The 27,217-nt window shown below is 42.9% G+C and overlaps 1 protein-coding gene across 2 annotated transcripts in view; it reads left to right on the forward strand.

Annotated features, from left to right (window-relative positions):
* Positions 1-6,784: 6,784 nt before the first annotated feature.
* Positions 6,785-27,217, forward strand: part of SNX9 (sorting nexin 9) — a 168,906-nt gene continuing 148,473 nt past the window's right edge. For both annotated transcript variants that reach the window (XM_063632700.1, XM_055268043.2), the window contains exons 1-2: positions 6,785-6,833; positions 10,663-10,706. In XM_063632700.1, coding sequence (XP_063488770.1) covers positions 6,800-6,833; positions 10,663-10,706 — 78 coding nt within the window. In that variant the 5' untranslated portion in view covers positions 6,785-6,799. The remainder of the gene's footprint in view (positions 6,834-10,662; positions 10,707-27,217) is intronic.

Below are 27,217 nucleotides of genomic sequence, written 5' to 3' on the forward strand. Positions count from 1 at the left end.
AACACAAGCAGTGGACACTCTGGTGAGCAGTACTTGTTCAGATGAGCCACGCTGTCTTTCAGCAGAGCCACCAGCTCCAAAGATGCTCCTCGGACCTCCCATGCAACAACAGCAGCAGCAACAGCAGGCACTGCATTTCCCTCATTGCTAAGTGACAGCAGTTCTCTCTGTGTGTGACACTGAATTCACCGGAGACCCTGGCATTGATCCGACCAACAATCAACACATTTTTGCAGAGTTCTACTCTGATGCAGGCGCAGGCACCCCTATCTTCGTGGACAGGAAGTACACCGAACTGTGCCAGGAGGAAGAGCACGCTGGGGCATGGGCAGCCAGGGGATTTCTCCTGGTCTGCGGAGGAAGGGAAAGCTCCTGGAGGACAGGGGACGTTGTGCTGAAGCCAAGACCTGAAGGCTGAGTAAGCATCAGCCAGCGGAAGATAGAGAGGAAGGGCGATTCAGGCAGAGGGGGTCGCCTGTAAGGAGGCTCAGGGGCCAGGAGCATCCCTCCCGAGGGCAGTGTGGGAGAAAGCCACAGTAGACACACCAAGGCCGGAGAAGACCTGGCTGGAGCTGGGGATGTCAGGGGAGGAAGGAAGGGACAGAAAGGGCCAGGTCTGGAGGCCCATGTGGAGGATTTTTGGTGGAGGCCCGTGTGGAGAGGCAGTGGAAGGGGAAGCATTGGGTGTGTTGTGGGGAGGGATCTAGGCCACAGACCCAGCAGTGCTTGGAGATCGATGACAAATGCAGGTGAAAATGAGGGCCCAGATAACAGGTTGAAGGAGAGTACCAGGGGTCTGAAAGCAGAACAGCAGCCCCCAGGGCGTGGCTGGCTTCACGGGCAGGTGAGCTGAGCCAGCGCGTGGTTGAGCTCAGGGCTTCAGTAAATGTTGTCGCCATCTTGAAATGCTTAGTAATATTTGAACAAGAGGCCATGCAGTCTCATTTTGCACCAGGTCTGCAAATTATATAGCTGGTCCTGCCCAGGGCTGAACGTTTTCCACACATCTATGCAGAATTTCGCACAGCTAATGGTACGTGGACTCCATCCAAGGCCTCCAGATTGTTTGTGGATCCCATCAGGCAGCACAGGAGTGTGAGGGAGGCTCACGGCACCCAGCTCAGGGCCGATGGTGTCTGTGAGTGTGTCAGGGATGGTGTGTGGATAAAGTCCATCAGAGCAGTGCACGCATGGAAGATTTCCTGCTCACCAGCCATGGAGACAGGAGACTGAAGACATTTCAATAACATGAGCATTGAGTTGGCTGCCTGAGTAAAACAGGAATTTTCCTCACCCAAGTTTCATTTACTTTAATAAGTCAAACTAAAGAAATTCCACAAGTTCAAGCCAACACCAAATGGGTAAGCTATTTGCCAGAAAATACTTTTTAAAAATGATTTATTGGCCGGGCGTGGTGGCTCACACCTGTAATCCCAGCACTTTGGGAGGCTGAGGCGGGCTGATCATGAGGTCAGGAGATCGAGACCACCCTGGCTAACATGGTGAAACCCCATCTCTACTAAAAAAAATAAAAATAAAAATACAAAAAATTAGCCAGGCATGGTGGCGGGCACCTGTAGTCCCAGCTACTTGGGAGGCTGAGGCAGGAAAATGGTATGAACCCGGGAGGCAGAGCTTGCAGTGAGCCGAGATCGCGCCACTGCACTCCAGCATAGGCGACAGAGCGAGACTCCTTCTCAAAAAAAAAAAAAAAAAAAAAGATTTATTATTTTATTTGGCTAGGAATTTCATAGGATGCCTGAGTCTCATGCTAAACAAAATTTGCACTGAAAATAAAATTATTGTTGTAAAGGTTTAAAAGAAAATTTGTGAATATACCCATGCTTATATTTATTTCAAGGAGAAAAAAAGAGAGAAGGCTTTACCAAAACTTAAGATGTAACACAATAAGCTCATTATTCAGGCAACTGTCTATAAATTCACCAGAATTGCTATGCAAAATATGATAGGCCTGTGGGCTCTGAACCAAATAGTTACTAGTTTACTATGAAATGAGAAAATAAATGACTAAGAATAACTGAGGTATGGATCATCGTCATGAATTTCTTTAGGTGTTTTATATTCATTTACAGCAGACAGTTTCTATAAAATACTAAAAATTATAAGAAGAACAGGAAACTTGGCAAGCTCTTCCAGATATTTACAAGGCTACATCTTCTGAAGCCTAGTAATACACTTAATAGGAAGAGCTTTGAAACCATGGAGTTTTAGGTTCAAACATCAGCTCGCTCTTCAGCAAGTTGCTTAACCCATGGGAACCTCAGTTTCCCCATACACAAATGGGTGTAATATCCACTTTACATTTATAATATACATGTTGTAATTATTCAATAACTTGTATTTTTAAAAATAGTGTAGCTGCTAACAGGCAATTAAATGTTCAGAGATGGTAGGAACCGGTTTTGACTCTCAGAAGAGAAGAGGAATTGAGGTGGAAAGGATGGGGGAGAATGAATCAGTGAGACAGTGTCACCCAAGGTGCATGCAGGAGGAGCTGCCAGGGACATATCTGGAGTGAGATGGCTGGTAGGCAATTTTTTTTTTTTTTTAAGATGGAGTCTCACTCTGTCACCCAGGCTGGAGTGCAGTGGCATCATCTTGGCTCACTGCAAACTCCACCTCCCAGGCTCAAGCCATTCTCCTGCCTCACCCACTGGAGTAGCTGGGATTACAGGCGCCCACCACCATGCCCAGATAATTTTTGTATTTTTAGTAGAGAGGGGTTTCACCATGTTGGCCAGGCTGGGCTCCTGACCTCAAGTGATCCGCCTGCTTTGGCCTCCCAAAGTTCTGGGATTACTGGCGTGAGGCACTGCGCCCGGCCCAGCAGGCAAATTTTAAGAACCAGGATGCTGGCGGAAGGATGGGTTGGGGGGACTCAAAAGGGCAAAGAGGAAGAGTGGGGGTGCTGTCATGGTCATCTAGCTTGATTAGGGCTGGAACTAAGACAGTGGAGTGGAGGACGGAGAAAACATGAGAGCTATTTTTAAAACAGGATAAACAGCCTAGATATGGAGTGTAAAGGAGAGGACAGGGAAGGGTCAAGGATTTCTGGGGTGAAGGAGGCAGTGGGACTCCCAGCAGGTAGGACTGTGTCCCCCAAAAGATAGGTTCAAGTCCTAATGCCCAGTACCCGTGACCTTATTTGAAAATAGGGTGGGCCTTTGGAGATATCATCAAATTAAGATGAAGTCTTGCTGGAATAGGCCTTAAGTGGGCCCTAGGTCCAGTGATTGGCATCCTTAGAAGAAAAGAAAATGTGGGTCCAAACACAGGGATAAAGACCATGTGAAAAGGGAGGCAGAGACTGGAGTGATGCATCCGCAGGCTAAGGACCAGCACAGCCTGCTGGCAGCGCCTGAAACAGACAAGGTGAGGATGGATCCTTCCCCAGAGCCTTCGGGGAGAGCACGGCCACAACACTACCTTGGTTTTGGACTTCCAGCCTTCAGAACTGGGGGAGAATACATTTCTGTTGTTTTAAAGCCACCTACTTTGTGGTAGTTTGTTATGGCAGCCCAGGAAACTAGTCCAGGGGCCTTCACTGAGATAGGAAAATACAGAAGTGTGAGGTTAAGAAAGTGTGAGGTTAAGAAAGAAAACTAGGTTAAGGCACATTGAGCCCAAGTAAGGAGCCTCAATATGGGAAATCTTTGGGTGGAAACACGTGGAGGCCACTAAAGCCTGGAGCTTCGGAAATAATCTGGGCTGGAAATGGAGATCGTGGAGGAATAAGGGGCGAGCTGGAGCTGGACACAGATAAGGCCACCCAGGGACAGTGGTGGGGAGAGACGAGAAGGCAGACGACGGGAGCTTCTCCCAACGGTTCTTGGTGTTACAAACTCGACATCCACCTCTGAGGGAAAGTGATGATGTCGTCACTAAGGCAATTCCAGCTGAGATACTAGTGAGCATATTTACTCTCTAATCACATTCAGCCTCCACTGTTTCACGTTTACTCTCCTAAGAGAAAACACCTACAATCCTTTCTCATGTCATGCTTCCCTTAATAGTATTTTTTTTATGAAGTAAAAGTCAAGAGGAAAACAACACAAATTGATCAGGAAAGAATATTCATTCACCTCAAATACTGATTGGGCTCCTCCTTGGCTGCAGCCAGGGTGCTAGGCCCCAGCTACACGGTGGACACAGTGGACGGGACCCAGCCCACTGCACAGAGGCAGCCGAGGTGCAGAGGTCGCATGTCCAGAGGCACGTGGAAGAAGTCTGCAGTGGGGGTGGAGGTAGGTAGCAGGTGAGCCAGGCGACCTCGGCAGGAGCCAGAACAAGTAGGGCCTTGTGCACAAGTAAGAGGCTCAGCCTGTTTTCCTGAGGGCGATGAGAAGCCATGGAATGGTTTAAAGGGCAGCAGCAATATAAGGAGATTTTTGCATGTCAGAAGCCTTAACATGTGAAAAGCAAAACTGAAAGGGGCAAAATGCATTGCAAGGATGTCAGTTAGGGAGCTTTGGCTGCCGTCCAGGGAAGAGATGATTAATCCCCGAGATCAGGGACGAGGCAACTGGGATGGGACAGTCTGGGCAGCGTCTAGATTTCCAGTACATGCACTTGATGGCAGGATAAGGTGCTGAGTTGGGTTGGAGGAGGGAGGACATTAAGAGGTGAAGGATGTCAGAGTCTGGGGAGCCAAGGTGTTGTTTTTGAGCAGGAGCAGAGAGCAGGCTCCAGGGGAGGCGATGAGGTCGCCTGTGCACATGTTAAAGGTGAGGTGCTCGTGGCACAATTAATTGGAGAAGCTGCCGAGTGAACAATTTGATATTCCTGGACACGTTCTCTGGAGTTTGGAGAACTGGCAGTCTGCACGGACCCTGAGATCCCCTGAAGAAAGCGTCTGGACTGAACAGACGAGAGCCAACTTGAGATGAAGGTGCACAAGGGCAGAGGAGCCTGCCCAGGTGACTGCGAAGGGATAGTGTCAGAAAGAAGGAGGCAGACACAGCCCAGAGGGAGAGGACCCAAGGGAGAGGCCAGCCAAGCTGCACTGGGCTTGGCAGCGAGGAAGGGATTGGGAAAGATCCTTTCCAGGGGAGTGGAGGAGGTGGAGGAGTGGAGGAGGGATGTGGGAGGGAAGGTGGAAGTTGGGCTAGAAGTGAGAGGCTACTGCTGGAGGGGATGCCCAGGAGAGAAAGCATCTTTGTGAGTGGAACAGATGTGAGCATGAGTGGGTTCCACGCTGGTGGGAGGAAGCCATAGAGAGGAGGAGGTTGAAGATAAGGAGGGGGGCTTCCAAGGTGAAGCAGAGGATGAGGGGCAGAGCACAGATGGGGCGATCTGCCTCAGATAGGGGGAGGAAGGCCCTGCCATCATCCACCCACGTGTCTGCCTTACAAATGGCCCCATCTGCAACAGAGCAGTCTCTGCACACCTGCCGGGGTCTCCTTCCTCTGGCATACTTGGGGAAAGCTGGGAGGAGTGCCGGATCACATTTCCTCTTGCGTTGGTCCATGCTGCAACCCCTCACCTCCGAAGCCTTCACATCTGCTGTGCTCTCTGCTCTCTTCGATGCTTATCTCCCTTGAGACCCACGACAAACCTCATCTTCTGAAATGTGCTCCTCCCTCCCCGATGGCCTGGGGAGAGGGAGGGAGGGATCACACTTCTTCCCACTGTCCTGTCCAAAGCAGGTGTGAGGCCTGTCTTTTAATTCCCCCTAGTCCCATGAACCCAAGGCCACTGGTCACAGTGCAGTGATGAGGCACAGCACCCCTGTCTCACGCTATCCCAGTCTCAGGGAAGTCCTCAGTGGCTCTTTCCTATGGCTGTGGAAAAACAGTGGGGAAGACAGTTCAGTTCCCCAGGGCCGGCTGTGTTACTGATCAACACAAACGCCATGCAAAGACTTTAGCAGGGGCCAGGTGCAGTGGCTCATGCCTGTAATCCCAGTACTTTGGGAGGCCGAGATCGGGGGATCACTTGAGGTCAAGAGTTCGAGACCAGTCTGGCCAACATATAGTGAAACCCAATCTCCACTAAAAATACGAAATTAGCTGGGCGTGGTGGCACATGCCTATAGTCCCAGCCACTTGGGAAGCTGAAGCAGGAGAATTGCTTGAACCTGGGAGGTGGAGGTTACAGTGAGCCGATATCACACCACCACACTCCAGCCTAGGTGACAGAGCGAGACTCTGTCTCTCAAAAAAAAAAAAAAAAAAAAAAACTTTAGCAGCAGGCTGGCTCTTGCTAGGAGCCTTGAAAGTTTCTTAAAAATCAGGACCCAATCCAGTTTTCTTTCAGAGAAAGAAACCGGATCTTTCTCCTCCAGGCCAGTCGTGTGCCAGGAGGCTTGGCCTATTTTCCCTTGGTACCTCCACTCCGGTGGCCAACACCCCTCATGTCCTACCATTGGCTGACTTTACAGTGCCCCAGCAGTTACCTCCATTTTTTCCCCAGTTGCCTTTTACACTTGAAAAGTCAAGACGTTTTCTGAAAGTAAAGAGCAGTCCCTCTCTAAGAGAAATTCCACACTCCTTAGAACAATTGCTTCAAACAGTAGCCACCTTCTGTTTTCACAAATTTGCCACCAGCACAATTATAAAAGGGCAAGGTGGGGAGAGATGGGGAAGACTTGTCCTCCCATGCTTTCTATTTTCTCTACTGAGTAGGAGACAAGATCACTTGCTGAAAAGGAGGAGAAAGGTGGAGAGTCGTATTTGAGGAGTGTGGAGACAGTTCTAAGTAGCTGCTACCGGGAATGGAAGAGAGGGTGAAATGAGGAAGGTTGGGGATCACGGTTTGGCAGTGACATTGTCTGCCCCAGATGGACTCAGCACCCAGGTGTACAGACAGAGAAGGTAAATTTAGCCAGAGTTAAGATTCTTCTAAGTGGATGAATGGAAGGAAAATGGAAACTGGAATTCAAGTTTTGGCAAGAGGGAATTTGAAAAACCGGCCCATGGAATGTAGCTGGATTTGTGAATTGGGTCCCTTGATTTTGAATAATAGAAGCCAACCCATACTAGTACAAATTAAAAGGGAATTTAACTGCTAGTAATTGGGAAGCACAGGGGTGACAGGAGCTAGGGGCTCAGATGACATCATTGGGCCTCTCAATTCTCATTCCACCATCCAGCCTGGTGTTCCTCCAATGGGCAGAATGAGAGGAGGCCATGGTCACAAGAACTCCCACTTGTATCACCCCGGGACAACAGCCACAGAGAAATGACATGTTCTCTCTCCCATTATGGAAAAAAAATCCTGGGGGAAGATTCTGATCGGCCTGGCCTGGCTCACATGATTACTCCAGGCTAGGAAGGTGGACATTCACAGGTGCAGCCCACAGGTCCTTAAGTTTTCACTGGAGAAGAAACTCTCCCATCACATCCTGAAGAAAGAGAATGTTGCTACCAGAAGCAGGCACCAGAAAGAAACAACATCCACCCACCCCAAGAGAAGCAAATGAGGACAGGAGGAGGCTGAGAGATGGAAAGAAAGTAGAAAGCAAAGAGCCTGGTGATGGTTCCTGGTGGGGTGGGGTGGCCTCAGGTCCCACGGGCCTCTTAGGATGTGGCTTGGCTCCTGTGGGTTTGGTTGCTACGGGAGGTCTGGTCTCTGGTGGTTGAAGGTTGGTGGAGTTGCTGCAAAAGCAAAGACATTGGGATCAAATGGAGCCAGATTAGAATCTCGGGTATGATATTTACAGGCTATGTGCCTGAGACAAATCCTTCACTTCTCTGAGGCATCCGTTCTTTATCTGCAGAAGGAAAATTAAAACAATTGCACTGTGGGACGATCAAGGGCATTAACCGAAATCAGATATTAAAATTCCTATCAAGTGTCTCAGTGCAAGCACCCAACAAATATTAGTGTCCCTCCCCACTTGAAAATTCAAATTGCCAAGCCCGTGAATTTCCTTCAAGTTCTGTTACATAATGACCTTTAAAGGAGGCAAAAGCGGCCGGGCACGGTGGCTCACCCTGTAATCCCAGCACTTTGGGAGGCTGAGGCGGGCGGATCATGAGGTCAGGAGATCGAGACCACGGTGAAACCCCATCTCTACTAAAAAATACAAAAAATTAGCCAGGCACAGTGGCGGGCGTCTGTAGTCCCAGCTACTTGGGAGGCTGAGGCAGGAGAATGGCGTGAACCCAGGAGGTGGAGCTTTCAGTAAGCAGAGATCGCACCACTGCACTCCAGCCTGGACGACAGAGTGAGACTCTGTCTCAAAAAAAAAAAAAACAAAGAGGCAAAAGCAGTGCTGTGCACCTAGTAAATTCTCAACAGGTATCAAAGTGAATGATGAATGAATGAATGCATATAAAATGAGGCCTCTTTTAAATAGTCATCCCATCATTAACAGAAGACATATTGCTCTTTTAACTGTGTTTTCTGCTGTTTCGGTGATGCCTGTCTTTAACACTGGAATAAGTATACAGTGGCACCCTTGTCTGATGAAATCATCAATTTGTGAAGGGTCAAGTTGCAGTACTTTATCATCATGCTTTCTCTCCCCATTTTAGGAAATACTTAACTGCTAAAATGGGGAATGGCAAACTATCCAGTGAATTTCTCCTGCTGGTGCTGTTGCCAGCAGGTTGAGCCTAAAGGACTTTAGAGGCACTGCCGCTGCACCTGCAGTGGGATTAGCTGTCAGGGCAGCCTCTGGGGTGGTAGGAACAGCTAAGTGGTGCTCCCTGTGCAGCTGCTCTCAGCAGTCAGGTTTATTCACAGGCTTCCCCAACGTTCAGAGCTATGCTGAGCACTGACCACAGGTAAAGAGGCCAGTCCTCACCATTGTCAATGAGCCTATTATCCAACTGGGAGTTAGATCACATATTTTTCTGTATTAGTTTCCTATTACTGCCATAACAAACAGCAAACCAGAGGCTTAAAACAATAGAAATGTAATGTTTCCCAGTTCTAGAGGCCAGGAACTCAAAACCTCAAAACCAAGGTGTCAGCATGGCCATGCTCTCTCAGGAAGCACTACGGGAGGGTCCCTTCTTGCCTCATCCCAGGTTCGGGTGGTTGCCAGCAATCCTTAGCCTTCCTGATCTTCAAGCTGCATTACTTCAATCTCTGCCTCCATCATCACTGTGAATCTATTTGTGTCCAAATTGCCACCTTTCAGTATAAGGACACCAGTTACTGGGTTAGGACCTACTCCAATTCAGTATGACGTCATCTTAATTTGGTTACATCTGCAAATACCCTATTTCCAAATATCTTTTGGGAAGACGAAATTCAACCCACAGCACTTCCTAATGAATATTTCTTATATTCATGAAAAAACTAAGAGAGCAAAAACTAGATGCCACACAGGTGAAATTCATGTCAAATCCAGGGAAGAGAGAATTACCTGGAGTGAGGTGAAGGAGTAGTAAATCTTGAAGAATGGTTAGGAGTTAGATAGAAATGAGGATAAGGACGTGTTATCATCATAAGAACCATTTCTTGATCATCTGCTCTGCGTTAGACACTGTGCTGGATGCTTTGGATACATGATCTCTAATCCCCCATTGTCTGCAATCTATTGGAAAATGGATTCTGAAGATGTAACATGACTTTTTCAAAGTCACACAGTTGGATGGTGGTAAGGAGAGAATTTTTACCCAGGTCCAACTGATGCAAAAGCAATCTGGCTTAAAAGCCAGTCCACTGCACTGCACAGGCTCCTGGGTGGAAACGGGGAGCGAAAATGTGATGTGAGTGCTATGAGTATGCTGAGTATGAATATGAGTATGTTGGAGAGGATCGACATCACCTGTCTGGCCTGAATGACAGCCTCCTGCCAGGAGGGCAGCCGATGAGCTGGACAGGTAGGTCAGAACCACGTGGTGAAGGCTTCCCTGTCACAATCCCTGTCTGGGAGTTACTAGAATAAGGGAGCCCTGGAAGTGAATTCGCAGGAGAGTCCTGTTTCCAGCTGCCAGTCATGGGACAGGGGGTGGAAAATATATGTGAGAAAAAAATGTGTACGTGTATTACTCAGATTGCACATTGGAGACAATTGCTGTAATTCCTCAAGCTTTCAACAAGGACAATGGAAAGAGCCAGCAGATGTGTTCTGGTCCCGTTTCTGGTACTGCATGGCCTTAGGCAAATCCCTTAGTCTTTCTGTGACTCAGTTTCCTCTTCTCCCAAAGGAAGATAATGATGCCTTCCTGAGCCTCCCCATGGTGTCACTGGGAGAGCCACCAGGATAATGTGTTCGGAAGTATCACTACGGACCTAAGAGCCTTGGCGAGACGCTGTTGGTGGCCGTCTTGAAGCATGGCCCTTCCCTGCAATTGCTTTAGAATTAATTAAAAAGACAAAAAGTTAATGTAAATGTCCTTTAAAAAGACAAATAATGTAATTAGATTTGGGTGTTCTGGTTTTTTCCTGGGTGGTGGGGAAAGGCCTATGCAGAAAACTGTATGTGTGCGAGTCGCAGGGCCTGGGTTGGAATCTCACCTCCACCCCTTGATAGAAGTGTTAAGGTCTCTGTCAGTCTCTTGTGCTCTGAGTTTAATCTTTCCTACTGGTAAAATGGGTACAGTCAGTACACAGAGACTTCCCGCGAAGTTTAAATTCAATCCAATATGTGAAGTACCTGATGTAACAGGTATTTGATTAATATCCACTGTTGTTATTATTATAGAATGGAATGAGTTTGCTTGTCTTATCATCTTCTTTTTCCAGGCACTGACAAGAAAAGTCTCCATTGCTCGGGGGAGAAACAAAGGGTGAGTAAGCTATTCCCTCCTTTGGGGAAAAAAAAATGTCTGTCTTCAATAGTTTCCTTTGTGCAAATATTTGTTCTAGTCTATTTCGTTTACTAACAATGGGGCTGTTTAGAATGTGTGGTTTTCATGAGTTTCAGAGAATCTTCTTTATTCCTCTTCTCTGAGTTTTATTTGGGCTATGACGTTCCAAGGGCCGGCTCTGAGGCCAGCCAGCCTGCAGACCTCTGGTGACAGGACCCCGAGGTCCCACCTGGCTCTCCTGCCTAGGTCTCTCCTCCACCCTCTCCTGGTTCGCTGGGCTGCCTGGTGAGTAAGCCTCCTGTTCCGTCCCTGCTTACTTCATTGCAAAATGAGGGTGGTAGAAACATTTACTAACCTCAACAGGATGTTGTGGCAATTAGTGGATAAATAATTATAGAGCACACTCACAGGTAATGCTCCTGATAAAGCTACATTTATTTTTAGGAGCTCACAAAAGGAAGATTTTCCTTCTGAGCGTCCAGGGGTGACTCTTGGCGTGGCCTGTGATTTGGCCTCTGGTTGGGTGTGCCTCCATCCTCCTAGGGACAGAATTCTGAACATCCCAACTGCAGGCCTATTTCTCTAGAAGGTAGCCTTCCAGGACCAGAATTCTCTCCTTTTCAGCAGCACTGAATGGATATCATAGAGTTGTCAGTTAAATTTTCCAGGACTTTCTGTTAAATTTGAATTTAAGATAAACAATAATAATATTTTAGTAGAAGGATGTCTTGCTTCTCTTACTACTATTGCATGAATCATAATTATTCAAATAATTATTCATCATTTATCTGAAATTCAAATTTAACTGGACCTTCTTTTCTTTCTTTCTTTCTCTCTCTCTCTCTCTTTCCTTCCTTCTTTCTTCTTTCTTTCAATTTTTTGCAAAATCTGGCAAACCTAGGGGTCCACAATGTTGTGTAGCAACCTCTCAGGACGATGACATTTAGAAGAAGCATAATGTGTACCTTCAAGGAAGCACAAACTTGTTCTTGGTGTTAATGTATGACATGCAATTCTGCACCCAAATTATGTAATGCTCCTCATTAAGGCAGAAGTCTTCAAATGGGACTGCTCACCTAGTCTTGCCTTCTACAGTTGTGACCCTAACAGTCAGGTAGTGTCCATCCCGTGTGCCTATATGTAACAATATAGATAGTGTTTCTTTAACTCTAGGACTTTGTGAAGATGAGATAATGTTTGAGAAGGATTGAACCTCACACTCAGTAGCAGAATATTTGGTTGAACTTATACCATTCATGTTTTTCAAGGTCAAAAAAAAAAAAATAGTCAACAGCAGCAATTTCACAAGTTCAACCTATCCCTGCACGCTCCCATTCAAGAAACCATTGCAGACACAGAGCAGGCTCTGCCGTCTGGCTCCTGCACCTCCTCCGTCACCCAGCTGGACCTGCTTCTGAGTGATGTGACCACCTGCTCTGTTAGGACATTTGCTCTGTTGGGGCGTGTACTCTGCTAGAGCACTTGCTTGCAGCATTATGCCCTTAAGATGAGGTCTCAGCCTATGCTTATGTATTTTCCCAAGGTGGTGAGTGTTTACGAATTGACTTCAATGGAAGGAAGGCCTTGGTTCTTACAAATTTCTCTGGAAAAGGATGATTGTAGAGATTAAGTTCTGGTAATAACTAAGTAGCTTGGTAAGACTATAGCCTGAAATAATAAGGGCAGTTTTTTAAAAAATATTTTAAAAACCTAGAGAGTGAGCAGAAGCAGATAGAAACTGGAGTGGAGTTTACTCTTGAAAGATGAGATTTGGGAGTTTACAGCTTCTTTTATTTTTTATTTTTCTTGAGAGAACTTCCCTTACCACCATCCCCCTTATAGGCAGAAAACATCAGCCTTACTGGCTTGAGGTAGACGTAATATATAAAACAACAGGATCACAACGTGTGTATGTGTGTGTGTGTGCGCGCGCGCATATGTGCAGTGTAGGGCATCAGAGTATGCCACCCCAAAATATGCCACTTTGGCGTAAAGATATTTTGAGCTAAAGGCAAATGAGAAAGACGCCTCTTTGGAGCTTCCATTATCTGACTACAAACAGAACATTCTGAAAAATAGGACTGCAATAAATCCCACCTCCCAGGGTAGTTTTGTGGCCATGAAGACAGAGTCAGCACCAAGATGGGTCTGCACGTAGACCATACTAAAAAACCCTATCTACTGTTAGTTTCCCCCATGTATCTACCTTCTCACAGTTTGCCACCCAGAAAAGCGGAAACCCCTTTTCCTTGTCTTGTCACTTCTCTAAAATTTTATTGTTCTTTGTTAAGGTGAGAAATATGGCCAAGTTCTAACCACTCCTTTGAGTTACTCCTGACTGAGTTCTCCTGTGTGTATGCACACTGACCTGTTGATAAACTGTTTTTCTCTTGTTAATGTCTCTTGTCAATTTAATTTCCAGAGCCCCAGATAGGGAACCTAGGAGGGGAGGGAGAGGATAGGATATCCTCCCCAACAGAAGCATATGGAACTCTACTGCTATAAGGTTCTTATGAAGCATATCAAGCTGTACAATATTACCTCTCAGTGGATTGTGATAAAGTTGTGTATTGTAATCACTATGGTAACTACTAAAAAATGCAAAGAGGCAAAAATACTAAATGTTGTTATTTTTATAAATGTTAAGAAGATTTTATGTAAAAGAAGGTAGGGGCTGGGTGCAGCGGCTTACGCCTGTAATCCCAGCACTTTGGGAGGCCAAGGTGGGTGGGTCATGAGGTCAGGAGTTCAAGACCAGCCTGGCCAAGATGGTGAAACCCTATCTACTAAAAAGACAAAAATTAAACAGGCATGGTGACATATGCCTGTAATCCCAGCTATTCGGGAGGCTGAGGCAGAGAACTGCCTAAACCCCGGAGGTGGAGGTTGCAGTGAGCTGAGATCGCACCACTGCACTCTAGCTTGGCGACAGAGCGAGACTCTATCTCAAACAAACAACAACAAAAAAAAGAAGGTAGGGGAGGGAAAATAGGGGAAATAAAAATAGATGAGAAAATAAGAAATCAATATGAAGCCAGTAGACTTAAACCATATCAGACAAGCAAGATCTAATTATATGCTGTCTTCAAGAAAAGCGTTTTAAATATAGACACACAAAAAGGATAAAAGCAAAAAGATGAAAAATGTTATTATGGAAATGATAAGCATAAGAAAACTGGGGTGGCTATATTACTTTTGGAGAAAATAGGTAGCAAGAGATGGAGTATTACTAAAGAGAAAGAGAAAGATTTTATAATTCCAAAATGTCCAATACATCAGGAAGAAATAATAATATACAGTACTTCAAACTACCTGCCGCAAAAAATGACAGAGATAAGGGAAGAAGAAGAAGATCCCCAATCACGATTGGAGATTTTAACACCCTCCTCTCAGGAACTGATAGAACAACTAGAACAAAAAACATTATTATCAAGAAAATGGAAGACATGAATGACACTATCAACCATCTTGCCTTAACAGATATTTATAAAACACCACATCTTGGCACATGTACACCATGGAATACTATGCAGCCATAAAAAATGATGAGTTCATGTCCTTTGTAGGGACATGGATGAAACTGGAAATCATCATTCTCAGCAAACTATCGCAAGGACAAAAAACCAAACACCTCATGTTCTCACTCATAGGTGGGAATTGAACAATGAGAACACATGGACACAGGAAGGGGAACATCACACTCTGGGGACTGTTGTGGGGTGGTGGGAGAGGGGAGGGATAGCATTAGGAGATATACTTAATGCTAAATGACGAGTTAAAGGGTGCAGTACACCAACATGGCACATGTATACATATGTAACAAACCTGCACATTGTGCACATGTACCCTAAAACTTAAAGTATAATAATAAAATAAAATAAAAAATGTAAAAAAAAAAAACACCACATCTAACAAATGCAGAATAATCATTCTTAGCAAGTGCACATAAAACATTAACCACGGTACAGCATGTCATACACATCTCAGTAAATTTTGAAAGACTACAATTTTAAAGTATGTTCTCTGTCCACAAGTGAATTAAATTAGAAACCAATAAGATATCTAAAAAAAGCATCAAGTATTTAAAAATTAAACATTTTTCTAAATACCACCTTTTTTTTTTTTTTTGAGACAGAGTCTTGCTCTGTTGCCCAGGCCGGAGTGCAGTGGTTCAATCTTGGCTCACTGCAACCTCTGCCTCCTGGGTTCAAGCAATTCTCCTGCCTCAGCCTCCTGAGTAGCTGGGATTACAGGTGCCTGCCACCACACCGGCTAATTTTTACATTTTTAGTAGAGAAGGGGTTTCACCATCTTGGCCAGGCTGGTGTTGAACTCCTGACCTCGTGATCCACCCGCCTCGGCCTCCCAGAGTGATGGGATTACAGGCGTGAGCCACCGTGCCCAGCCAATACCTCCTTTTTAAAGAAGAAATCACAAGATAAATTAGAAAATACTTCAAACCAGACAATAATAAAAATATGACATATCAAAATGTATAGACCATAAATGAGTACTGGAAAAAATTACAACTTTAAATGTTTACATTAGAAAGAAAGAAAGGCTTAAAGTCAACTATCCAAGTATCCATCTTTAAAAAAAATGAGCAATATAAACCCAAAGCAAGCAGAAGAAATGTCAGAATTCAATGAAACAGAAAATAAACAAAAATAGAGAAATATTTAAAGACAAATTTGATTCTTTGAAAAGGTTAATCAAATTAATAAACCCTAACAAGACTGATCAAGTAAAAATAAAGGGAAAAAATAATTTTTCAATATCATAAATGAGAGTATGGGATATCACTTCAGACCTTATAGTTATCAAAAGGAATTTTTTTTTTTTTTTAGATGGATTCTCTGTCACCCAGGCTGGCGTGCAGTGATGCAATCTTGGCTCACTGCAACTCTGCCTCCTAGGTTCCAGCGATTCTCCTGCTTCAGCCTCCCGAGTAGCTGGGATTACAGGTATATACCACCACACCCAGCTAATTTTTATATCTTTAGTAGAGATGGGGTTTCACCATGTTGGCCAGGCTGGTCTCAAACTCCTGACCTCAGGTGATCCTCCTGCCTTGGCTTCCCAAAGTGCTGGGATTACATGCATGAGCTACCATGCTCAGCTGGAAATATTATCAACAGCTTTATGTCAATAAATTTAACAACTTAAATGAAATTAATAGATTCCTTGAAAAATACAACTTACAAAAACTAACACAGATGAAATTTTAAAAATTTGAATATCTCTATATCTACCAAAGAAATCAAATTCACACTCAAAAACTTTCCTACACGGTTTCTCTGGCAAATTAAACACTTAAGAAAGAAATATACCATAGTGAACATTTAAGAAACATGTTAAACATTTAAGGAAGAAATGATACCCATCTTACCCAACTCTTAGGAAATAGAAAAGAAAAGCAGAGGCCAGACACGGTGGCTCACGCCTGTAATCCCAACACTTTGGGAGGCCGAGGCGGGCAGATCATGAGGTCAGGAGTTTGAGACCAGCCTGGCCAACATGGTGAAACCCTGTCTCTACTACAAATACAAAAATTAGCCGGGTGTGGTGGCAGGTGCCTATAATCCCAGCTACTTGGGAGGCTGAGGCAGGAGAATTGCTTGAACCTGGGAGGCGGAGGCTGCAGTGAGCCGAGATCGCACCACTGCACTCCAGCCTGGGTGACAGAGCAAGACTCCATCTCAGTAAAAAAAAAAAAGAAAGAAAAGAAAAGCATATTTCGCAATTCATTCTATGTGGCCAGCCTAGCCCTGATACCAAAACCTATCAGAGACATTATTAGAAAAAAAGAAAATGATAAACCAAAATACCTTATGAATAAAGTCCTTAACAAGATATTAGCAAACCAAATCCAACAATAAAAAAGAAATAATAGATCATGACCAAGTGGGGTTTATTCCAGGATTGTAAGGTTGGTTTAACATTCAAAAATCAACAATGTAACCAACTCTATTAACAGAATAAAGGATAAAAACCACATGATCATTTCACAGATGCAGAAAAACCATTCAACAAAAATCAACACTCATTCATGAAATTTTAAAAATTTCAGTAATCTAGGAATAGAAAGTTATATCCCCAAACTGATAAAGAGATCTATTGAAAACCTACAGCCTACATCATACCTAATGGTGATATACTGAACACTTGCCCCATAAGATCAGGAAAAATGTAGAGATGGCCATTCTCACCATTTCTGTTAAACATTGTGCTGGAGATCTGCGGTGGTCATGAGAATACATTTTGTACATCTGCTACTAAAGAGAATGTAATTGACCAAGGGCCCCAGCCATTGAACTCTGAAATTGACTGGAGTCACAGGACTCTGGCTCAGTGATATTCCTTGCAGATATTCCTCATGCAGCATAGCAGTCTAGAATGCTTCCACCTACTCGTCCTTCCCTTTCTCCTTTACTTTCTCACATCAATGTCTGATGGCTCTTCCAGCTTGTGGGGCTCCCTCTGCATTTTGTATCCTACAGGCATTTTCCACAATAAAATCCTTGTTTTTTTAAGAAACAGACAGGGTCCTGGTCTGTCAGCCAGGCTGGAGTGCGGTGGCACAATCATAGCTCACTGTAGCCTCGATCTCCTGGGCTCAGGTGATCCTCCTGCCTCAGCCTCCCTAGTAGCTGGGATTACAGGCACATGCCACTACATCTGGCTAAATTTTTTAAAAAATTGTTTCATAGAGACCAGGTTTTGCTATGTTGCCCAGGCTAGTCTTGAACTCCTGGGCTTAAATGATCCTCCCACCTCAGCTTCTCAAAGTGCTAGGATTATAGGCATGAGACACCATGCCTGGCCAATCCTTGCATGTTTAATTTCTATCTTTGTATCTACTTCTTGGAGCATCTGACTAACCCAAGGTGCAGTAAAATGATAAGGCAAGTGTAATAAGGCAAGAAAAGGAACTAAAAGACAGATTGGGAAAAGGAAAATAGAATGGTTCCTATTTGTAGATAACATATTGTTTATATAGAAAATCCTAAACAATCAACACAACAAAAATTATTAGAACTCATTAAAGATTTTAGCAAGGTTTCAGGACACAAGGTCAATATGTAACAATCAATTGCATTTTTATATACTAGCAGCAAACTATAGGGCAATAAATTTTTTGATTTCATTTAAAATCACAATAAAAAACAGAAAATACTTTGGGATAAATTTAACAAAAGATGTGCAAAGACTTTGACCCTGAAAACTACAAAACATTGATATAAGACTGTGCCTGCTGAGTTACAGCTGTCTGTGTCTCTAACCTGAGCTCTGCACCCTGTAACAGAGAGGTGCTAGAACTATCTCCGCTTGCTTTAGTCTAATAAATGATCCCTATTCCATAAAACCATGGACATTCTGATGCTTCCCATGAAACATCATGACCTATCCCCACCCTGTATCAATTTGGGCTACAGGGTGCCCAGATATTTGGTCAAGTATTATTCTGGGTGTGTCTGTGATGGTGCTTCTGGGTGATAATAACATCTGAATCAGTACACTGAGGAAAGCAGATTGCCCACCCTGATGCGATTGAGCCTCATTCAGTTGAAGGTCTTACTAGAAAAAAAGGCTGACCCTCCCCCGCATAAGAGAGAATTCCTTCTGCCTGACTGCCTTGGAAATGGAACATCAATTTTTTTCCTGCCTTCAGATTCAAACTGAAACCATAGGCTCTTCCTGGGTCTCGAGTCTACCAGTCTTTGAACTGCAACTATACCATTGACTCCTGGTTCTCTGACCTTTGGACTCAAACTGGAGTTACACCATCAGCTCTCCTGGGTCTCCAGCTTGTCAACTCACCCTGAGGATCTTGAGACTTAGCCTCTGTAATCACACAAGCCAATTCCTTATAATAACTCAATCTCTCTCTCTTTCTCTCTCTCTCTCCCCCCCAACCCCTCTGTGTGTGTGTGTGTGTGTGTGTGTGTATTTGTGTGTATATACATACACATATATAGTACATATATATTTTTTCTGTCTCTTGGAGAACCCTGACCAATACACACTCCCAAGCAGCAGCAGCTCAGAAAAGCTCAGGGCATCATTATGTCATAATTTCCTACCCAAGACTGTATAGGTTACATCAACATTCGTCATTAATGTCATCATTATGAATTCTGAGAATATGGGAAATATTCTATAATATTATAAATATATGATATAAATTAAATTTGTATAAATATTTGAATTCAAAAATAAATTAGATTTCACTAATAGAAAGCAAATTATCATTTTTATAAATTATCAACTCCTTACATATTCTTAAGCTATAAATTCTGTAGCATAACTGAATGACCCATGTTTTCATGAGACTTTACTATCCCCTGCAAATCCCAGCCCAGTGCTGGATATAAGCAGTGTTCAATGAATCTTCATCAACTGGAATTGAGCCTTTTGTTGTAACATTACAAAGTTAGGAAACATAAACCAACTCTAATAATCAGAGCTAATATTATTGAATGCTTATTATCCAACAAGTACATACTCAGCACTTTGTGTGGCTATCTCCGTCTTCATAACAATCTATGAATATTATTATTCCTACTATACAGATGAAGAAATTGATGATTAGCAAGGTTAAATAACTTGTTCAAAGTTATATTGTTAGTGACAATAGAGAGAAGATACTAGAGATAAATCAGAAGCTCTTAATTTGGGGGTCTAGGGACACCAATATGTTGTCAAAAAGCTTTCAAGGGTCTGAAAAACTATTTAAATATGGATATTAATTTTTTTCAAGGGAAAAAGTCTGGAGGTTCTTTTAGAGGTTTATAAACCTTAGAAGATGAAAGTCACTGTTCAGCTACAAGATCATAAATCATTGAGCTAAGGCATCAACAGCGAACTATGTCTGCATTGGCTTGTCTAGAAAGATTCTCAAATTTCATTATTCTCATTCAAAAGCTCTTATACTTGAAGCACAGTTCTGAGGATGGTTAATTTCTTTTACAACTCAGAAAAATCAAAATTCTAAAAAGATCTTCTAGAACTGGTTTTCCCAGCACTTCTAGGTAGGGGAATATTAGACCAAAACCCACTAAATATTATAGGGTGGTGGGATCATCTCTTATAATACAGATTTAAATAATCCTTCACTAAATTTTGCTACATAAAGTTTTGTCGAAAGGTTCACAACATACAAATGTGCTTTTTTTCCTGGAAAAGCCCATTTTTCTGTAGGTTAAGTTGTATGTTAAATGCTTTAAATAAGGTGGCATGATATAGTGAATGGAGGCTATAGGATCGGAATCAGAAATCCTGGGTTCAAATTCTCACTTGGGCACTTAATAGCTGTATCACTGTGGGAAATTTACTTAATTCTCTGGGTCTCAATTTCCTCATCCTCAAAATGGGGATGAGAACATTTACTTCATGGGGCAATTGTAAAGAATAAACAAAATAACTATGAAAAGGGCCTAATGATTTACCTAGTACAAAAGAGGCTCTCAAAAAATTTGTTCGGTGAAACCCCATCTCTACTAGTACAAAAAATTAGCCGGGTGCGGTGGCGGGTGCCTGTAGTCCCAGCTACTCGGGAGGCTGAGGCAGGAGAATGGCATGAACCCAGGAGACGGAGCTTGCAGTGAGCCGAGATAGCGCCACTGCACTCTGGCCTGGGCGAAAGAGCAAGACTCCGTCTCAAAAAAAAAAAAAAAAAAAAAATTATGTTTTTACTTAAGATTTGTCAACTATTTTCCAAAGTAATCACCCCAGTTCACCTTTTATATAAATTTATATATTGCCACAACAGGTTTAGAAGCAGTATATTGTGGAACAGGGGTCAGCAAACTTCTTCTGTAAAGGGATGGCTAGTCAATATTATAGATTCAGGAGCCATATGGTCTCTGTTAAAACACCCCAACTCTGCCATTATAGGGTGAAAGTAGCCATAGACAATCCATGAATGAATGTGCTGTGTTCCAATATCACTTTATTTACAAAAAGAGGCAGCAGGCTGGATTTGGCCATCCCGCTGTAGACGGCCAACTCTATTGTAGAAGAGAAGACTGTACACACTTTGAGTTATACTGCCTGGATTCGAGTTCTGACTGCCATTTATCAGCTGTGTGACCTTAAGCAAGTTATGTAACATCACTGTGCTTCAGTTTCCTCATCCACAAAATAGGGATAAATAATAGTACTTCTTCACAGAGTTGTTGTATTAAATGAGTTAAGAAACCTAAAAGTCCTCAATAATCACAGAATAAGCACTCAGTTTCAGTTATTATTTTAACTGAAAGCGAGTGGCAGCTTTTACATCAGTTAGGATTAAGTCCGAATGACAGAAACCCAAAGTAACAAAGGCTTGAACAAGAGAAACGTTTATTTGGCCCTCTCATCAGTTACGTCTGAGTGACCAGGGCAGCTCCACCATCCGCAGGGACCCAAGTTCCTTCTGTCTTGTTGCTTCACCAACTTCAACACGCGGTTTCCACTTCTGGGTCCACGCTGGTGTTCGCGTTCCAGCCATCAGGCCCACTTTCCACATCGTCGCCAGGAAGGAGGAAGGCAGGGAGGACGGGGGGGGGCATCCACTCCCTCTAGAGATGCTGCACTCCCACGCCCTTCCCGCTTACTTCCCATTGGCTAGAACCTAGTCACATGGCCACAGGGAGTGCAAGGAGGGCTGGGAGATGTAGTCTTGTTCTAAGTTTTCCCTGGGGGATTCCATTTCCTGTAAGGAGAAAAAACAGGTGTCAAGGTAAAACCTGCAGTCTCTAACACAGCCTTGCTTTCCAATACCCAGCATATTAAAATCAAAACCTTTAATTTAATAACAAGAGTGAAGAAAGGTAGCTGATGGGGGGACTTTGAAATAGGAAGAGCACCACAAAGAAGAGAAGATAGGGCAGTGCAGGTGATTTTCTAAAGATTTTGTTCATTTATGGCCTGTTTGTTGTGAGATTGACAAGGAGGGTCTGGGGTACAGAAATCATTCCGACAGTCCTTATTTTCTGCGTCCATTTACAAAGGATTGAGAGACTGGCACACAACCCCACTCCCCCCACCCCCAGTCCTGTTTTCTGTATTCTCAACCTAAACCAGGGCAGTAATAGATAAGGTAGGAGGTGGACTCGGCACGTGGGAGGATTCACCTGGGAAGCTCTGGGATAACAGAGGAGACCTGGCACTGCTTGTGAGCTCAGCTTTCACTCTATGACCGGGCCTCATCTCTGCAACCACTGCCCACCCCAGCCAATTGTCCTTGTATCCCACACAGCCTTGCCCTCCCTCTCATTCTGCTCTTGTGTTTGTCTTCCAGAAGTTGGGTGTAGGGTTCTGGGAGGAAACTCCTTTGTCTTTCTGGTTCTCTGTTCTCTCCCTAAGTAGCAGGAAACAGAAGTAGCAGCAGCAGCTTTCAGAATTAGGTGCTTCAAAGGCTGGAACAGCTGAATCCATTAAAATCCTGTGGTCTGGCTCCTAACTGTTTCGATCACCATTGTTGGAACGGTTTGGGAACCCACAGGACTCCAACAAATTTCGTTGGAGTCACTCTGATGCATTTTAGGGCTGTGACTGTGGGTTTTTTAGTAAGATCATTTTTGGTGTTTCAGTTTTGTTTATAAACAGATTGTATCAGAAAGTTTTTGAGTGAGCATCTGTCAGATTCTTGCAGTTCTAGCTTATGCCATTGAATACTTTGACATCATGTATTTTTCACCTCCCAAACTGCATATGCAGGTTAAATTAATTCAGTGACTCTAAATTACTGATGATAGTCTTCTATTGCTATTGTCTATTCCATTCAGAAAAAAGTTTTGTAGTCTTAGTACATACAATGGAAGTTATTTTTCCTAATAGCAAAGCAAAGAATAAACTGTCTCTTTCTTTGAAAGCCAATTAGTCCCCTCTGCAACTATGCAATCAGTCTCCTGTTTGAATTGGCTGAAAATGCCTGAAATAACCATAAACCATAGCACCTAGGACAATGCCTGGTCCTTGGTAGGTTTTCAGTAAATGTATCTTGAATAAATAAATGAGAATCATGATTTTGCTGATGAGTATTTTTGAAAAGCTGTGCCCATCCTCCTCAACAAATACTTCTCTAGCACTTGGCAATGTGACACCTTTCTTCTCCTTGGCACAAACTGCAGGTGTTACAACAAAAATGTGGCAGGCTGTTAAGTCAGTCCAGAGCAATTGGTAATTAGCCCACATCAGGGCAACAGTTGATATTTCCAGCAGGATAAGCTCTTGCATTGCACGGGGGTAATGATTGTTTTTCCTCTTACGCCTTTCTCAGCTGGGATTCATTACCTCATCAACAAGTTACTAATTATTAAAATTTCCAGTCAACATGAGGGATACCTACTGGTATGATTATGAAGGAATCATTTAACAAGAGGTTTAGAAAAAATAATCCAGCAGAAAGCTAACCCCATTGAAAACACTTGGACCCTGGAACATTTAATTGAGGTGATCTGGAAACACAAGAACAGCAAAACTCCTTCATATTATTGCTTGTCTCTTTGTTTTGGAGTTCCGTGGGATCCAGTATTTTTGAATTCAGTTATTTTACTTATTAATTTATTTTTCTAATTTTACCCCTCCTTCCCTCCCTCCCTCCCTTCCTTCCTTCCTTTTTTTTTTTTTTTTTTTTTTTTGAGACAGAGTCTCGCTCTGTTGCCATGTGGAATGCAGTGGTGCGATCTAAGCTCACTGCAACCTCTGCCTCCCGGGTTCAAGCGATTCTCCTGCCTCTGCCTCCAAGTAGCTGGGACTACAGGCACGCACCACCATGCCCAGCTAATTTTTGTATTTCTAGTAGATATGGGGTTTCACCATGTTGGCCAGGATGATCTCGATCTCTTGTCCTCGTGATCCGCCCGCCTTGGCCTCCCAAAGTACTGGGATTACAGGCATGAGCCACTGTGCCCAGCCTGTTTTTTTATTTTTTAATTGACAAAAATATATATCTTTATCACGTACACTATGTTGTTTTACTACATGTATACAATGTAGAGTGGCTAAATGAAACTAACATGTGCATTACTTCACATACTTACCATTTTTGGGTGAAAACACAAAATCCACTCTCTTAGCAATTTTTGAGAATATAGTTTTATTAACTAAAGTCACTATTTTCTACAATAGATCTCTTAAACTTAATCCTCCTGCCTAGCTGGGATTTTGTATCCTTTGACCAATATTCTCCCCAGCTGACCTCCCACCTCTCCCCCAGCCCCTGGTCCTTCATATTATTAAGAGCCCTTCAATGCTCAATGTTTTAAAAGAGCGTGTGTTAATTATTTAAAGTATTTAGTGTGTTTGTTTTGGCTTCAACCTTGTCCAGTGGATGCTCAGAACTTTTTAACTTCCAGCTATTGTTCATATATCCACCCCATGCCAGCCTGATGATACCAGAATCACTGGGTTTTTCTGTTGTTGTTTTTGTTTTTGTTTTGAGACAGTCTTGTTCTGTTGCTCAGACTGGAGTGCAGTGGTGCAATCTCAGCTTACTGTAAGCTCTGCCTCCTGGGTTCAAGCAATTCTCCTGCTTCAGCCTCCCTAGTAGCTGGGATTACAGGCATGTGCCAGCATGCCCAGCTAATTTTTGTTTTTTGAGTAGAGACAGGGTTTCACCATGTTGGCCAGGCTGGTCTCAAACCCCTGACCTCAGATGATCCACCCACCTCGGCCTCCCAAAGTGCTCGGATTACAGGCATGAGCCAACGCACCCAGCTTTAGAATTGCTTTTGATAAATACCAAGTAGGAGGCATTTTATTGGCTTCGAAATAGAAGTTAATGCCTTCATAGCTGAAGAAGTCCATTTCTGAAACCCAAGGACCTTGGCTCTGGAGACATTCGTGCTATGCCAAAGATATTCCCAATCCCCCCCACCAAGTTTTTATTCATTCCCTTTCATTGTTTTGTGTATGTACCAACCTCCTTCCTCCAACCAGATCTTTTTTGTTCCCTCCAACTGGTATCTTCTTTTAAGCATCTCATATTCCTGGTCTTTTAAAAAAAGACTATATATATATATATATATATATATAAGCTAAATGCTAATTTTCTAAAGTAAGTCATTCAAAATATCTAGTTAATAGGATGCTAGAGAATGCTGGTCTTTTACAAAAAGCTAAGTTCTTTAGCAAGCAGGGCTTGGTCTTGCTCATGTTTGCACCCATCCTGCCTCAGCAACCCCAGCACCTTGCACAATTCTTCATGCACCTAGCAAGTCTGCAACAAATACCTATTAAATAAAAGAGGAGACATGACCATCAAGCAGTAGTTCTTATTTTCTTGTGTGGCTTATAACCTGATTTGAAAGTATTTACAAACATATTTTGAGGGGTGGCCCCATCAGGGAAATGACCACATGGCTCCAAGGGGTCTGCGTTGAAAACAGCCTCATGTGAAACCCTAAGACCTGGTATATTTGTTGGGGGACAAAAATGGTTTTCTTGTTTTGCAGACATTTGGCTTTATGAAATTATAGAATATTAAAAGTATATCTTGTTGGTCAACTAGGCCAAGCTTTCTCATGAAGAAGCTGATATGGTTTGGCTGTGTCCCCACCCAAATTTCACCTTGAATTGTAGCTCCCATAATCCCTACTTGTCATGGGAGGGACCCAGTGAGAGGTAATTAAGTCATGAGGGTGGGTTTTTCCCCTGTTGTTCTCATGATAGTGAATAAGTCTCACAAGATCGGATGGTTTTATAAAGGGCAGTTCCCCTGCACAAGCTCTCTTGCCTGCCGCCATGGAAGATGTGACTTTGCTCCTTCTTCGCCTTCTGCCATGATTGTGAGACCTCCCCAGCCACGTGGAACTGTGAGTCTATTAAACCTCTTTTTCTTTATAAATTACCCTGTCTCGGGTATGTCTTTATTAGCAGCATGAAAACGGACTAATACAGAAGCTAAGGCTCAGACAACTTACAGAACTTATTCAAGTCACTAGTTCACAGTAAAGGCAGGACTAGAGCCAATCCTTCTTACTCCCTAAATCACTTGCGATTAATAGTATTTTTTAAAACTACTACGTTGTAGTGTCTACAGAGACTGCTAAAAACACACAACATCTTTATATTTTATTTATTTATTTTGACTAGGAAATTTTCTTGAAGAATTAGTAAGAGAAGTCTTATTTCTGATAGGCCATTACATCTGAAGATTTATAATAAAAGAGGGCTTCTTTTTCTGACCCAGATAAACTTAGCAAACATGAAACACATAAAACATAAAACTCTACTCATTCTCTAGCTTCCTATTAGCTAGATGTTTTAAATGACTTACTTTTAAAAATTAGTATTTAGCTTATATTTATAGTCTTTTTTAAAAAGACCAGGAATATGAGATGCTTAAAAAAAAGAGACTAGATTTCCCCAGATGCAAGGTGAGAATATTGTCCTGCTCAAACTTCCTCCACCAAAAAAGGAAAAGATTTGGAAGAGCAGAATTAAAAAAAAAAAAAAAGTAGAAAATTGAAAGGAAATAGATCAGCATGAATTTTAAAATAAAGTAAATTGATCAACAGAGACTAGAAACTGAACAATCATATGCAGTATGTGCACCTAGTTTAGGTTCCATCAAACCAAATATAAAAATGAAATATAAAAACACATCTTGAGGCTGGGCACGGTGGCTTATGCCCGTAATCCCAGCACTTTGGGAGGCCAAAGCAGGTGGATTGCTTGACGTCAGGAGTTTGTGACCAGCCTGGTCAACACGGTGAAACCCCATCTCTACTAAAAATACAAAAATTAGCTAGGCATGGTGTAGTGTGCCTGTAGTCCCAGCTACTCAAGAAGCTTAGGCAGGAGAATGGCTTGAACCCGGGAGGCAGAGGTTGCAGTGAGCCAAGATTGCGCCACTGCCCTCCAGCCTGGGCGACAGAGAGAGACTGCATCTCAAAAAATTAAAAATTAAAAATTAAAAAATTAAAACATATCTTAGGGATATTTTAGAAAACTTGAATGTGGATAGGGTATCAGATATTGTAAAAGAATTATGTTGTTAATTTTGTTAGGTATGATGATAGCATTATGATTATATAAGAAAATATCCTTATGTTTTTGAGATGTACAGTGATGTATTTAAAGGTTAAGTGTCCTGATATCTGGGGCTAGTTTTAAAATACTTCAGCAAAGGGGAACATAGATGAAACATGATGAAATATTAACAATTGTAAAATTAAAGTGATAATTTTATAGTAATTCATTATATTATTCCCTCTGCTTTTACACATAAAATTGTTATAAACTTTCATAGGAATAATGCCAAAAGCACATTTGGGCAAAGGGAACAGTCTTCCCAATTTAACCTAAGTACCATTTCAATGTTGGAACAGCGTCTGGGGTGGTATAACACTAAAAATATCTTTGACGTAGAAGTGCAAAGCTAGCCAGTTACTGGACAAAAGTTATATTTCTCATCTTCCTGTAAGTAAAAAATTTAAAATTTAAAACTATGAACAAAATCAGTACCTTATTTAAAGAGGAAGTGCGACTTGACGAATTGG

The sequence above is a fragment of the Symphalangus syndactylus genome, chromosome 2 (genome assembly GCF_028878055.3).
Source record: "Symphalangus syndactylus isolate Jambi chromosome 2, NHGRI_mSymSyn1-v2.1_pri, whole genome shotgun sequence".
NCBI classification, from domain to species: domain Eukaryota; kingdom Metazoa; phylum Chordata; class Mammalia; order Primates; family Hylobatidae; genus Symphalangus; species Symphalangus syndactylus.